This window comes from Hyposmocoma kahamanoa, unplaced genomic scaffold (assembly GCF_003589595.1).
Source record: "Hyposmocoma kahamanoa isolate Upper Pololo Valley unplaced genomic scaffold, ASM358959v1 100021, whole genome shotgun sequence".
Taxonomy (NCBI): Eukaryota; Metazoa; Arthropoda; class Insecta; order Lepidoptera; family Cosmopterigidae; genus Hyposmocoma; species Hyposmocoma kahamanoa.
The window spans coordinates 18,230,406-18,247,395 of record NW_020653200.1 but is presented as its reverse complement, the minus strand read 5'-3'; the positions used below and the strand labels follow the sequence as shown (position 1 = coordinate 18,247,395).

At 35.1% G+C, this 16,990-nt stretch overlaps 1 protein-coding gene across 5 annotated transcripts in view; it reads left to right on the top strand.

Annotated features, from left to right (window-relative positions):
- Positions 1-5,046, top strand: part of LOC113228972 (MAP7 domain-containing protein 1-like) — a 62,014-nt gene extending 56,968 nt beyond the window's left edge. For all 5 annotated transcript variants that reach the window (XM_026462463.1, XM_026462441.1, XM_026462449.1 and 2 more), the window contains one exon: positions 974-5,046. In XM_026462463.1, coding sequence (XP_026318248.1) covers positions 974-1,276 — 303 coding nt within the window. In that variant the 3' untranslated portion in view covers positions 1,277-5,046. The remainder of the gene's footprint in view (positions 1-973) is intronic.
- The last annotated feature ends 11,944 nt before the right edge of the window (positions 5,047-16,990 follow it).

The following is a 16,990-nucleotide window of genomic DNA, read 5'->3' as shown; positions in this document are numbered from 1 at the left end:
CAATAATTATAATTAATAGGTACTTGCCTCTCGACGACCCCAACATCTTATGGCAGTTAATACCTGAATTTCAGGAGACGTACCACAACCTCTATGATCTAATTTAAGATCGTCACGTATAAGGTTAATTATAAAAGTCGCTGTAGATTTACTAAAGCGATAACGCTTTTGAAAGTCCTCATCTTCCAAAGAAAATGGATCACTCCTATTTTTGTACACCTTTCTTCGAAGCGGACGGTTTTCAAGTTCTTCAATCACTTCAATAACATCTAAGCTCTGTAAGGCTTGCATTATGAAGTAATCTGTGATTATAAATAAGTAAGCTTGCTTTACAGAAGTATGTTTTAAATTTCTTGAAATACTGAACGTCAAGTCGTTTTCGTTTACTTATTAATCAGCTGTTCAGAGTCCGCCATTTTTTTCTTACAACACTGTTATAGTAGGGTCCTGGCTTCTATAAAGTTATGATAGGTTTATAGAACGGTTTAGCGCTAAAGTGCTTTTATGAATACGACTTTTGTTAAATCATACTATAGCGAGCCTTGAGATGTGTCATAACTTTTTATGAATAAGACCGTAACTCTCTAAAAGTCAAAAAGTCAAAAAGTCTAACTTTAAAGCTGACATATACCTGTTATAGGTAGGTTTGTTTGAAACACCGGTGTTTCTCTGCTCGTCTTTATTAGGTAAACAGGTGAAAAATTAACAACTATGCTTTATTGAAAATTTTTTGTTTTTATTTTTTGAGACTAAAACACCAAGTATCCAAAAAGGTTTTTTTATATCCTACGTGCATTTTATAATGTGAACCGCGTGTTTAATCGAAAGCAATGCGAAAGTGTAATCTATTTCTTTTAACCAGAATGCTGTTCAGTTTACCTTTCATGTTGACCCATTTAGCGTTAAGATGTAAAAATTAGCGATTTTGCATAAAATTTAAATGAAATGGTAATGAAATGTGCATCAATTGCAGATTGAGGACAAAACCCAAGCGCATACGACCGCAACAAACAACAAGCAGCAAGTTATATATAATTCACCAAACGCCAACGCGCCAACGGAAACAAACAACGGTAACGTCCAGCACGTATTGGAACCAACTTCTAACGTTGGTCACATATCGGCCAACTTCATACAAACAGAGCGCATGTCCGCTGAACATAGTCAAACAAAATTGCCTGAAAATGTACCAAAACTAATCGAGGACGATTTCACAGCACATAACGGTCACGGGGCGACTCACAATCATCCTCTGACGTTGCAAAACGCGATTTAAATCATAACACCTAGGATTGATCTTTGAATGCAATTAGTATTCATGCGTATATATTGGCTGCGCAATGCTAGTTATGAATGTATAACTGCACTCACTTAACGTATTAACTTTTTAAAGTAAGTCAACGCGTGTCTAATAGGTACATATCGCGACGCACATTTTTATTTTAGTTTATCATTATTATTTTTTAGTCTATTTATCTATCAATGCTAAAAAATGAAAATGAACCATATACAATTGAATTGAAATTTATAATAAAAATAATACTGACATTGTTCAATTAGTGTCTATTGTAGATAGATTTTCAATTGCTGTTGAATGCAGACACGGGTGTATATTGATGTTTGCGCATTAGGTCGCAGCCATTATGTAAGCGTTGAAACTGTGTGTTGGCCGCTGCTGCTCCAAACTATCACGTATAATACTAGAGAGTATACATACGGACCTTACGGATGGAATCAGATAGAAATAATTAGCAAATGCCGGTTCCTAATCAACATCGAAACTAACACCATTTTGTATCTAAAACGAAAGTTTATTTCGTGTATTGTCACAACACGAAATTGACACCGTGCGATATTTTTCGTAAAGAAAACGAGTAGCAGTGTGTTACAGAGACGAAACTAATTTATAATAATTATTAATGCATTTATATTGCAATCCTTGCAATTCTATATTGCAATTATACCAAGATTGGCAATTACCATTCGTAGCTTTTTATTTTGCTAATTAAGAGCAGAAAATAATTAACGGTCATAATCACTCGCTTGTATAATTATCTTCACATTACTTAAAAAAAAATCATATTTAAATAAATATCGTTTTCCTTAAAATTGAGGTAAAGAGTGGATTAAAATTATATATCATTAGAATCCGGGAGTAATTGAATTACTGTTATTCATTATTATTAATTAAAAGCGTACCATCATCATCAGATCTTTTCGGTAGTATCACTGACAGGTTGTGTATTAGTAGCTGTGTAACAGTAGTCTATTGCGCAGCGCGTATTACAATTACCTTTTATAATTATTAGTTTGTTTTTTGTGATGTTTTTATTAAAGAAATTAGTTTTCGGTTGTAAACGTGTACTGGTGAAAGTGACAAACTTGCGTAGAAAATTTGGCTTGTCTCTGTAAATCAAATTGACCGACCGCCCGTTAGCAACGGCGATGGACCAATAGAGACAAGGGACTATATTGCGGCTGCAATAGATTTTATTAAAAATTGCATTCGCCTTTGCGTGCATTGGCAACTATACTACTCGGACTGAATTTAAAATAGGTAGATGAAAGATTATGCCATTTGAACATAACCAGTGATAAAAAAGAACTTGAAAACGAACTATTGCGAAATATATGAGTTTAGTATTGAGAGTTTTTCAAAATGGCTCATATGATCATCTTAGAGTGAATATTATGATGATGTAATTTGATTTCTATGTAATTGTTCAGGACGAAGATTAAAACGTGGTGTAATAATGTTTGTAGTTAGCGTTTTAATTGGTTACATTATACCTGTTTCAGATACTATATTACTTTAATAATATATTTGAGCAAGAAGTTTACAAGTTTTTCTTCAACAAAAATTAATAAAAACGAACTATGTTAAAACGCGTATGCGAGATATTCACTCTAAGACGACGATATAATGTTTTCGTATCCGTGATAATTATCACACTGACATTCGTTTACATCTCCAACCATTTTGGTTGCTGCAGAGACGAGTAGTGTTACTCGGAAATTTGCAGTACGACTTGATACATCACAACAAAAATAGTAACCGGATTACAAGTACTTTACAACGGAAAAATTATTTCAGGAATTAACATTTGCAGAAGTGTACGAAGTGGGATACAGTAAACGGAATGAAGAATCATATCATGATAGTCGAGTCAGTATTTTAAAAAATTCAATTCTAACTAGCAGATCTAGTGATTCCCCTCGAACACTTCGTTTTAACAATGTAACTCGACTAAGGCAAATAACAGTGTATTAAGGTAAACATAACAATTTAAGGATATTTATATATAGATAGATATTTATAGTTTCAGTTTTTGCGTTTAATGACTGGTTTTTTTTGTTGTTGTCAGACATCAAGCAGAACTGGGGTCTAAACATCTGACTTGAAAGTTGGCCCAATATGAATGATTTAATGATGATTAACGTTTCAATCTGACATTTTACACTCTGCGTAATACTATCTTTCTAGTTGGACTCTCACGTCGTAGCTCGTTTATTACTCGTGTCACCCGTTACCAAACAATGTGTTGAGATTTTACGAAACGTCTGTAATATTGAACTAACACCTATAGTTACTACTCCTTAAAGTATTTATTTACCTTAATACAATTACAAACAATTAGTTATTGGACTAATAAGTTATTTACTGTATGCATAAACTTTTGTATTATAAGTAGTTAGCGTTCAAAATATAAAATATCCGTTTTAATTTTGCTACTGTTTCCTTATTTAATTTATACTCAGTTTATAATCAATAATATCATATTAACAATCTGAGTCCGCTACTTCTATTTGTACAATGTATTAAATTTGTATTTGTTATACAGATGTATTTCAACCTAGGAATATTATATTAAATCAATTGCTTTCATGAAGTGGCTTTAATGGGAAATTCGCCATTTTTAAATAGTTTATTCCTTATGTATAGTGTAATAGGGTGTACTATAGTAACACGAATGTTCCACATTATACGATCAGTCTTTATTATACTATAATATTATTATGAAATTGTCATATTTATGTACCGACTCGTACTTGTTTGTATTCCTATAACACAATGTGAACGTAATATAAACGGTGGAAATTGGAGATAAATGTTTATAGCTACAGAAAAGCTGACCTCACTTGGTCCTACAGAGGCCAAGTATTTGATTCTAAAGAGACAGATTGTAACAGGAGCGAATGGCATGAAATCAGTTTTGTAAAAATTGCCTTATTAACTATTAAATTTTTTCAAAATTGTGAATGCCAGTCGAAATACCTTCAAAGGTTTGTGGCCTCTTCCTGTCCCGATGGGAAAGGGTAATGAAGTGTATTTGGTATGTATGTAACTCTTTCAAAATTCATGCAGTCTTCAGGGGTCGTTTTCCTGTAGCTAAAATTGCTGGCCTCGCTGATCCGTCTCAAATTTCCACCCTGTATATTATTTTTGCTTCATTCAATTATAGCTATCATACCTACAAGGTATTACAAAGGTGTGGCTTACTGTAGCGATTAGCAAAAGTATATTTTTTCTATTATATAATAAGTGATAGCACACTGAATGGATTGTTTTAAAGTTTGACTACTACGAATCTGGTTTATCAAAAACCAGTCGCGTAAAATAGATGCGTCCCATTTTTTACAATCAGAAATCGATGTTCTGCTATAGAGATCAACTCCAAGGCAAAATAGTAATCTCTTATTTGTAAAGTCGTGCTAGGCTTCACAGTTTGCCTTTCATTATGGTTCACATACCGAACGCGGAGTTGACAGTATTGTAAATTTTATTTGAAAACCCCGGCGTTTTGGTAAGCTTGACAACTGGGAAGCACCTTTTGTAACACCAATTGTTAAATATAATCTAAACTACAAACTACGAGTAACATGCATAATTAAATGTGCAATCATAATTACGTATTTTGAATAACGACGCTGTGGTAAACAAGCCTTATTGTTTATAATAACAGTGTATAACATTGTCACTTTTGCTTAAATTAGGTTCTTTTGCTAATTGTACATTTATTAAAATAATCATGTATTCTGATGATTTTACACCGGCCTTGTGTATTACTAATGGTTACTATTTCTTTATTAGTTTTCTACGACCTTGTTTCGTTCGTTGTGTATGGTTCGCCACCTAGTGTTGATTGCAGTATGGAAGCCATGCGATGGATCAGTATTCATATATTTCAATTAAATTAATATTGTAAAGTTATTTATTTTTATATATCCTTCCGTTTTAACTTTGATTTCTAGTAATAACTAATCTGTCGTCTGTAAAACAGGAATATAAATAATACCAATAGGTACCATAAATTTGAACTTTCGACATATTGCAAAATGTTTTTAATTCTTCAACACTGAATCTCCTGAATCTTCACAGCTGTACCACTGATGTCAAAAGTCAGTACGCTACTATTAGAAAGTTATTATTATTTACTATACAGCGGCCACTAGGTTTGTGCCAGTGTCAGTTTTATAACAATAACATTAAAATTCTGGCGATCATCGCCAGTGTCAGTGACTAAAAAAACTATTACAAGTTACACTGAGTCCAAAAGGTACTCGCCAGTTTTCATTACAATTATTTTGACATATCTAAATACTGCTTTTCAATTTTTAAATTGGTAACAAAGCTAATGCAGTAAGATTAGTATGTTAAAAAAAATCTTGATTAAAAAATACATTGAAACTATACCAACAGCACATGCCGTTAAAAGAACCTGCCGTTTCCATATTCTGCCATTCACCGAATAAAAACAAAGATCCATCGCATAGCTGTGTGTTGTGGATTACTTATGATGTTAAAACGCGGTCCATACTTCGATACTGTTGTTAGCTGTCATATAAAACATGGTAAGTAAGTAATGTTTTATGTATATCACATTTGGCTTCTATGTACGTTCTATTCTATATTATGTTAGCAATCGATGGATTTCTAAGGAGAAAGTTTAATAAAAAATATAAAATATTTAACACTATTTTATTTACTACCTTATTTCTAGAACTAGAACTCTGCGATTGACGTGAATAAACCTAGCGGGCCAAATGGCATTCCAGCAACCCGCGTAACCATACGCCTGAGTAGTTTCCTGTTCTCAGACGCTTGTATCGCCTCTCACTATGTAATTCCCAGGCCGCGGAAGATTGCAAATGTGCAAACTTTCAGGGTCTGGGATTAATGCGTAAAGCTGTGCCTTATTCCAGTGCGACCATAGTCGAGTTTGGAAAATTTGGGTAGCCAGAAAAAAGTCGCTGTTTAGTCGGTTCTAGTCGCAAAAAACTAGAATTAGTCGGTCCGCCGTTCAAAAGTTATAAGGGTGTTTTACTGTCCACGCTGGAATAAGCGTTGGCTAGTCAAATTTCCCAAACTGCCTAAAGTTTAACAATCTAATATTGAGTATTTGCAAGTTTTCTTGCTGACTTAGAATCACAGATAATTAATTCAAAACCCTATATACTAAATCTATGTTGAAAACGTAGCAACAGGTGTTTTTTTATAAGGGTTGATGTCGTTCCCATTCCAAAGATTTTTACAGTAGTTTTCTCGCGCAAGACCTAACATCGATTATTATGCTTAGGCCGTGTAGAGCAAAACCAAGCCCCAAGAGATGTAAATCCTGTTCCGGCTGAGGTTGTTAAAGATTCACTTGCAGATCGATTTCGGCGTTTGATGTTGTCTGCGGAATGTAGTATCCGAATATGGGGCTACCTCCAAAAGGTAGCAAAAGGTAAAGTAGACCCACTTATAAGAAATTGCTCTACCACGCAAAAATCCCAGGATGCTGCTCCATTTGAGTTTGAGCGTCCCAGTGAGTTCCAACCCTGTCGGATAGAAGTAGCATTGTATCGTCTCGTCCAACTGCCCTCTCCAGCTCGTTTGCTCTTTTTAAATGAAGTCAATTGTGTAAACAACGCATATCGTTCCTTTTAGTATCGGAGACTAGCACTCAAAATCTCCACATCATTTGTATTGACCAAGAAAACTCATCTGATGTTCCCCACGAACATGCAGATCTGATGCACGGCGGAGTCTATGTACTTACATTACCCAGATTGTGACCTGGAGCACAATATTATCCTACACATTAGCATCAGGATTCATGCACTTACCAATATCTATCCGTCGCGTATTGGTTGCTTGGAAATTGGCTACATGAAGTAGATGTGAGTCCGACAGTGGTGCTGTTCGAATCAAAATGATCCGAACAGCACCTGAGACCCGATAGCCCAGTTACTAGCTTCTAAATAACCCGATCATTTTAGAGCTTCATTGGTCATGCGCGCAATATTCGGTTTTATACTATAATTTTAGAGAGTATTCAACAATTCACAATATTATTGTTGTCTCGTTCACTCTCACGTGAAGTTCTCCTCACCATGACTCGTCGACTCGTCGATGTGCTTGTGCTGATTCGCGGAAACAATTCTGCTTTCCAAGCGTGAGCGGACGCTCGATCCCACATGACTTTGAGTTTTCTCATATTATTATTATAGTCTTCAAAAAAGCTGTCACATTCTACAAAAGTAAAATTTTGTGGTCTTTCGCCAACTCTATCCAGGAGTTGTGGCGACATTACAATTCGCGCGCCCCCACGTTCATTCCGCTGTGAGACAGCGCACTAAGAGAAAAAGGGAGTAAAACCTGACCACATTTAAAAAATTTAAAAGTGGCACTTTAAAGTATACAAAGTTTTATTAGAGCGTGTAGTATTACAATTATCTTAGTTAGATTTTTTCAAATTTCAAACTTCTCGATTTGTTTTGTTTTTTATTTTTACAAATTCCACAACAAGAACGTCCCAACCACAAGTACGTAACAATAAATATAAAATTGTATATAATTGTAAGTCAATGATTGTAATAGATTAATTGCCACAACATGGCACATATTCAAGCAGCTTTAAGAGGGAGCATGCCAAAAAAGTTTTGACGTTGGCTCCGCCCAAATTTGTGAAACAAATATATGCCTGAAGTTCGCGTGACATGCGACAAGAGATGTTGAATTTTGCGCATTAAAAGTACCAAATTCGTTTTAGCGGAATAACTCTAAAACTAAAGGGATTAAAAAAATCCGTAGTGACAGTTGTCGATCATGCATAAATATAATTAATTATCTAATTTTTGTCCTAATAACCTGTAACATTTCGAGGATAAATCGAAAAAATGTGAAAATTAGAGGTCATTTCGTGATTTTTATCTATCGAGGAAACTTTATTGTTTTATGCATTGACTTACAAATAAATGGACGACGGTTCTAATACAAAAACCACGAAAAAAATGTCCCAAGTCAACCTATTCGAAATTTAAATTGTTATGTCATCGCAGTATCGCGCTGTCCGTAGAACAAATGAAGCTAAAGCGGAGTGTCGCGCTCTGTATACGATTTTAGCGCCTTACAAGTGCGGACACTTTTTAGCGCGGACCCGACGTCCATATAATTGTAAGTCAATGGTTTTATGTGTCTGATTAATGTCTTTGCTTGAATATATCGTGTAGTTACTCATACAATATTTTATTTTTAACTTTAAAGTGGATATACCCCTCTAAAATCAAATCGAAGATTAGGAATTTTTCCTCTGCTCCCTCTTAATTTTTTTTAAAGAAAATTTCCAAGTTCGCGATTTTTAAAATGTTTCCGGTTATTTCCGGATCAATAATAGCTCATTTCCTGAAAGAGCATTTATTAGACTTTATGTTAACGTTTACAAAAGGTTTTTTTTATTCAAATGTAAGTGACCTAGTGAAGTGAAGTTGACCTACATTGTGTTATTGTTTGCGGCAAATTACTAGAAAATAATCAAGTTAGTTTCAATTATATGTACCTATTTGTAGGAGTAGTTTATCAGTATAATTATGTACAGGACATATTTTTAATTATTTTTTTGGCTTATTTTTGTTAGTTGCGATATGAACGTCGAAGATGCGAATGTTGTATGCCAGGACCATAACAAGTGAAAAGCTGATGTTCTGTCTATCCATTTGCCAAAAAGCGTGATTTATCTGCATTATAATCATAATTTTGCATTGTAAAATTAATAAATTGTTATTGTTATTCATAAGTATGAATTCTGCTTATTCTTAAATTATATGAAATATATCACAAAACTTAAAATAACTCTAAAAAACGCAATTTGTTTTCAAGCGTAATTTTGGCCATGTTTTTTCTTACTTTTCCCATAGTGCGGCGCCTGCGAGCTCCGCTAACCAATATGAGAGCAAAGGTGAAATTTTTTTTTTAATGTCATGGCGGTTCCGCTTATAAAAACTTTGTATTCAAAACTTGTAAACAAAACTTGAGTCACTTTAGTGAATATTCAAATTACTACAAGATCAGTGTTCTTATTTTCACATCCAAGAACCCGACATTATAAAAAAAAATGTTGGTTTTGTTACAAATGGAGTTTCGGGCTATGAAAAGTTGAAAAGAATTGGTAGTTTATAACTTCTTGGAGTTCTCTTGTGATTCATATCGCTTTAGACAACACTGTGGTCGATTTTGTAGAACAGCTTGAATAAATTGACGTTACGAGAGACATGAGCAATACAATCTACTGTGATTTTCAACGTTACTGTAAAGTTTTGAATTGAAACTAAGAAAGTATTTTGGCACAGTGCATAGTGATGACATAGGCGACCGTTCCTGCTTCTGGTTGTGCCACTGTGTACATTGCAGGCCTGCTATTACGAAGGTCCTTGTTGCGTTCACTGTGACGCCGCCCGGGTGCGTTGCGCCTCTTTGTGCGCCGCGACGTCGTCGCCGGAGTAACAGCTACGATAAATTAAGTTTTTCAAACTACTTAAACTAGTGAACTTTGTGCCTATTCCCACTGCTTGGGCAATACTCAATACTCCAATGGACAATACTCCAACTGCTCGGAGAACTAAAAATAAAATAGAATAAAATTTGAAATTACGGCGCCTGTCTTCAGCCCTTCAGCCTAGCTTCGTAAGTGCGGGAATACACGTCCGATTTTTCCTTCCGATAGTCGGATCAGACTACTATTTGTGCCATACGTACGGCGTTCGTACCATATATTTATTTGAGCACTCGATACATGTCCGATCCGATTGTTTAAAGACGCTCTCTCTATACTTTCGCGGGGAGACGAAATACACGTCCGATTCTTCCCTCAGATTTGCAGCGTTGCCATTGCTAATTATTCAAAATCCCCAAAAATCAAGGTAAAAAATTTGAGAGCAAAGAACATAGTCCCCACATGTAATAATATTTATTTATTCTCAGTATTTTTTATATATTATTTTTACGCTTAAAAATATATTCAATAATTAAAAAGTCAAAATGAGACTGTATATGTTACTCCATAATTAAAAATAATCTCAACAAGTTCAATTAAGTTTAGATCTTATTATTTAAGCTTGATAAGTGGTTATCACATATTATAAGTCACTCTCATTTAATTCCTTTAAGCTTTGGGTGAATTTATTTTTTGGAAAATGGAAGAATTACAGAATCAATCAGCCGAGCTGCAGTTGCAAATTGACGCGCTATCTAAAACAAATCAAAATCGGAAAGGTAATCCCGACTCTCACATTTTTGGTGTCTCTGTCAAATTTTAGCGCGACAAACATTGACTTACAATTATATGGACGTCGGGTCCGCGCTAAAAAGTGTCCGAACTTATAGGGCGTTAAAATCGTATACAGAGCGTCATTCACGCTTTAGTCTTCGTTTGTTCGACTGACAGTGAAGCAAGTAAAATTAGACAGTACTGCGATGACATTACAATTTAAATTTAAAAAAAAAAAAATTTACTGTCCAGTGCATGGAATCCGGTCCTTAGTGCGTGCAGTAATAAAAACAAAAACACCTCGAGTTCAGTTTCGCGTGTGGATACAGTGAGTGTGGTTTGTGTGAAAAAAGTGAGTGATAATGGTAACGCCACAACAAATCGCGATGAAGGTAGTCGTCGACAGCGCAAGAGGGTAGACAGATATGTCTGCTCATAAAGCTGTCATCTGCCGCCGTCCAGTCAACCCGTGACCATGGAGCGTGCAACCGTTCCGAAATATCGGGAAAATAAAAAGAAGTCCTACCGTGGTAAGAAACCTGATACTAGTGATAATCATTTAGTGAATAACCACGAAAGTGTTAAAATCTATATTACAATTTAAATTCAACGTTTTAGCTTTTTCATATTCCTTTACATATCACTACGTTTAAATAGGTTGACTTGGGACATTTTTTTCGTGGTTTTTGTATTAGACCCGTCGTCCATTTATTTGTAAGTCAATGGCGACAAACCAACAATTTGGTTTGCGCAAGCGGAGGCACAATTCGAGATTGCTAATATTACACCTGTGTAATATTAGCAATCTTTAATTGTGCCACTAAATGTGGATATGTCTTGTCAAAAATAGATGCCAATATGGCTGATGAAGTCGAAGATTGCTGAAACCACCAGAAATATTTGTACCCAAAGTAACCTAGCTTATTAAGCATTTTTCGTCCATTTTTCGATGAACAGCTGAGCGATCGGAAGCCCTCTGTTTTTCTTCGACACCTGCATTCCTTGGCTGACACTGGTGATGAGACCGGTATTACGCGAACTTTGGATGCGTCAATGTACTGAAGTGCAAAGGATTTTAATGGTACAAATAGATAGACAAATAGATATAGAGGTACATATCTCCAAACCTTTGGAGAAGGTCGCTGAAATTGCCGACACTATAGTGGAGATCATCCCATCATTTACACCCGTTATGGTGAACGAAGCTAGAGCTAGGCCCTCAACGGATTTGTCTGCCATATTGCACTCCACTAAAGAGCTGAACAAAAAAGTCTACGCTCTCAGCTACGACCGCGCACGCTTTTTGCAAGCATACATTTGCACGCAGAAGTTGCTTGCTGCGAAAAAAGAGTTTACTGATTTATTTGATGGTTTAGTGTGGAACTGTATGGCCTTCAAGCAGCCCTTGGGCTTTGCCTTTACACATGGCCCGGAAAAGAGAAATTAGCTGGCGCCCTTGCCCCCGCAAGTTACTACCGCGTCCTGAACGCCAAAACAATTCCTGATCGATATCCCGTCCGATATTGCAGATTTTTCCCGCAGCCTTGCTGGTTACATCAGTTTAAATACTATAGACTTAAAACGGCAATCACGGCATCTTTCGGCCTGTACGAGATTCAGTTCATGACTTTCGGGTTCCGAAACGCCGGACACACGTTCCAGCGTTCCATGGATGAGGTTGTGTATGGACTCGAATTCTGCTATCCCTAAGTGGATGATATCCTATTTCCAAAAACGGTACCTGTCCGCTGCCTGAGAGGATTTCAGCGACAAGTGAGTTTTCATTGCCCAAAACCTTGAAGGCCATCGCAGATTTCTGGAAATAGTGAGTTTTTGTCGCTTATAGATAAATGTAACTGGAAACCTCATATAAACTATGTATTTAAGAAGTTGAGAGCAGTATTGTCAAAACTATCCTTACTGAAACAAAAGTTATCTTACAAAACATTAAGAATGCTGTACAAGCACTGGCTGATTCAATAATTGGTTACGGGCTCAGTAGTTATGGTAGAACATACAAAACATACTTAGATGATATTTTTATAGTACAAATAAGGCTACTAAAATCTTTTGTGCCAATATCAGTTAAAATGAATATAGAAATGATTGTAACTACTTTTTTAGATACTGTAAAATCTTAGACATACATAGTAAAATAAATATATACATAATTTGTGATGAAGTAGATAAAGTTGACATGTTACAACAAACGACAAGAATCGGTAAATTGCGTAATCTAAATTACCTACCAAGGTATGTACTTCCTCCATATAATAACTACTATGGAAAGCGTGTCTGGAGATATATGTTACCATTACTGCTTAATAAATTGCCAAGTGACGTTTTTGATAAACTTATAGGTAAACTAAAAAATTGTAAAACGATCCTTAAGTCAATTCATTTATCAAATTGTTAAAGTTATTAGACGCAAATTAGGTTATTAACTAATAATAATTAGTTCTTAAAAGTAAGTTCCGTAAATTATTAAATACGTATTGGTCAGTAATTATTTTGCTAGACGCCTGATAGCATGTGATGGCAGCGATACATAAATCTGTTAATGGTTTTTATTCGCTGTCTTGTGTTCCTTTTTGTAAACTTTTAATTGTGAATAAAGTAAATTTAAAAAATCTTTACGGACCATAAGCCATTGATCTACGTGCTCCTCTCAGCGGCGGGAAAAGGTGCCTCCTATACAGCTCAATCAGCTGTCGTTCATCGCGCAGTTACTACTGAAATCAAGGCAAGGATAATGTCGTGGCTGAATTGATGTCACGCCTGGAAGCTATTCGCATTGAGGAACAGTATGCTGATCTTGCAAAAGAGCAACGAACTTAAAAAATTATATGTGCCTCGTCATTAAAATTACAAAACGATAACGTAGATACCTGGCACTTATATGTATGTCAACATTTTCTGTGTTATATAACACCGTCATTTCGCCGCGCTGTTTTCGAGAGATTACACGATCTCAGTCTGAACGATGTGTGTGGCCTGGATTTAAAAAGATTGTCGTAACTGCGCCCCTACGTATATGCCTTGCCAACAAAGCAAGGTCATAAGGCACAAGGCCACTCCTCTCGATCTTTCCCCCAGTCCCACAAAACGTTTTCGTCATATCCTCTTGAATATTATTGGCCCTCTTCCACACAGCAACGTAACAGTACTGCCTTACTGCTGTGAACCGCTTTACACGGAAGCCTGAAGCCTGGCCTATGGTGGATATAACGGAGGAAGAAGTTGCTGAGACTTTCTTCAGAGTATGGATAGCCTGTTTTGGAGTACCGTCACTGGTGACAACCGACCAAGGCCCACAATTTGAGGCAGCGCGAAACTTCTTCCAGACCGGCATGAAACTTTGCTTTGCCAAACGCATTCGCACCACAAGATACCACCCGTGTGCGAAAGGCCTAGTGGAGCGAGTGCATCGGCAGCTTAAAGCTGCCCTGATGTGCCATCAAAATTCATAGCACAAGGCCTTACCAGTAGTACTAGCGACGACGCTTATCTGCGGATCGTCTACCGCTACTACTAACATCTGGCTGATCACTAGTTCACAGTAACATTAGTTAAGCAGTCTTGGCTTGAATGAGGCGAGGGGTCCTAATGTTCTAAGGTACTCTTACTGTGTCCCAAAATTGTCTCTGGTCTTGTTTACGTTCCATCCCTAAAACCTGTTTAACTCACAAAATCGAAGAAAATTGGTAATGTGGATGCAGCCAGTACCCCTAAAATCGGAGCCAGGCTTGTCTAAGTACCATCTCGAGCTATTAAGACTTCTGCTAATCTAAATTTCAATCGCCGCATCGAGTATACCTACATTGTGATAACTGAATGCATATTATACACCCCAAAACCACAATCTTCTTTTTGGGAAATTCAGGTCTATGACAAATCAGTCAGTGGAATGACTCAATAGAAAAAATAAAACACATGGGATGAAACCCTTTAATCTAATACATTAACTTAAGCTTAAACTTAACTTATGATTTATAAAATTTGCACAATATTCACACTACATGGAATACGTTTTTCAAATCACATTTAAATAGTTTATAATTTGCGTTGGTAGTTTAACGACGAGACATTTTTGCTTAAGAGAAGCTGTTGTAAAAAGCACTTTTTTATTATAAAATATTTGTTACAATAATAAATAGACATTATGTTCCAAAACACGATACTATTATATTACGTATATATTACGATATTCATAGATCATGTGAACTCACTGATCTTATCAGTGTTTTGTAAACGTCATATTTGTAACATGTATTTTTTCTCCTATATTCTTTTAGTATGAACTAATACAAATCGACTCATCCGAAGAACAGAGTCCGATGTGATTATATAGTGAAAAGAAAATAAGCACGTTACGACAATAATTTCGTTATTCAAACTAAAGTCTAAGTAAAGGTCTTTTGGGAATTTGTGTATCTTATTTCGTTTCGGAAATTTAAAATCGAATAACGGTCGATCTGACATCCACAGCGAAGAAGAACGAACGAAATGTAGTCTTGCACATATGTAGATCTTTCTTTTACGGATGAGTCGAAGTTTGTCACCGGTGTGACAAATCGATACCTCTGCCGTCCGCTAACTAAAATGACAGCTAAGTGACAAAAATATTTTAATGGATATTATAAAAAACCATAACCCAGTTTTAGAATATTCAAGTTGTTTAATGATATTTCAGCTACGCATTAGGGTAAATTCCGATAAGTCGAACACGTTAACTAATTTTAACTGTCTTTAAAAGTGAATTTTGTACTCTATTTTTGGCTATTTAAATTAGCCGCGTTTAGTTAGTGGACGGCAAACCTCACACGAAAGTTAGTAGATCAAGATACCATTTTTTGCTTTTTAAATTAAATATATCCTTTTATAAATATATTATAGGTTCCATATTTACCTTAAAGTAAAGAAGTCACTTAGTGTTATATTTACTTTCAAACAATGACCTATAATATACATAAACAAGAATATATTTAAGTTACACACAAAAAAATAGCATTTTGACTTTCAACAGCTTACGTGGGAGGTATCGAATATGTTTCAGAGAAAACAGTTTATGAAAATTGAGTGTAATTTTTATATGTTTACCCATAAAAAAATCATAATTCATAATTTTTGGAAATTAGATTATAGATATAGATAGAAATTACTAGACCTTGACTACTCAGATTTAGCTGTTCGATAAAACTATAAATACGATTCATTCGTTACGAAGTTACTTAAATAATTTTTTTTTTTAGTTTTTATATTCTTACATCCGCCTTATTACTTCGTGATTTTTACACCAGTGATTGCGTTAGTTGTCTTCTATACACCCTACAATTGTCACAAACTATTCCATGGATTGTAATCACAGACCACATAAATTTCTTCCGTGATTGTAATCATCTGTCAAAATACAAATACCCCGAGTTTCCGACGTAAGGGGTGTCACTTAAAATTATATTTTAATCCACTAAAAAAATAAATAAAAAAATACCTTAATTTTTTGTATGTTTAAATTAGGGTTTTAAGTTAAAGACGTATAAGTTCATTTAAAACATTTAAAAAGATTGTTGGAATAAACAGAGTTATTTAATTAATTTAAAGAGAATAAATAAAAGTTTTTAAGTAAAAGTAATGACTAAAATGGAATTGATGTCTCCTAACGTTGAGTAGTTAGTTACCCTCATTCAGAATTTCTGTTTGGTTTCATTCACTATGTCTAGTGCTGTATAAGTACCGTGGGAATCAAAATCGAAATGCAATTACAAAGATTTTAATTAAATTACCATGCTTAATTATTATGGATTTACTCGATATCTGGAATATTGACATGATATGATTAAGTAGGTCTGAAGTCAATGTTATTAAAAGTTATAGTTTTCAGAGTCAAGAATTTGAACATTACCTTCAAATGTACGTTTCAGAAGGAATTTCAAATGACCTCTTGTTCCAAATTTGTGCCAATTGATTTTTTTTATATTTCAGTAAAATTATCTGATATTGAAAGTGACATCCCTGACTAAAAAATAAAAATCAATGCCCGCGCAAATATTCCTCACAATTGGGTCATGATTATTTTAGAGTATCTAGAAGACAGCTAAAACAACATTGACATAAAAACCACGAACTAATACAGCGGATTGTTGCAGTAAAAAAAAATTGAAACGGAAACAAATTAAAAGCAAAAATCAAATGACTTTATAACGAGTGAAGCTATGTCGTTGCATGGTTGTTGCTGATTACTTCAAAATGTGTGTCATTTATGGTTTTATCCATGGAAGAATATGTGGTCTGTGGTTTTGTCAAATGACTATGTCGGTTAGCTAATCATTTTCTAAAATTACAAATTCTGATTTTTATTATCTTTTTATATTTATCCGGATAAACTTTATACAATTCAAAAATGTTTTCTCTGAAACTATACGTATTTGTTACACCCACGTTACATCGGCGTTCTACTCTCG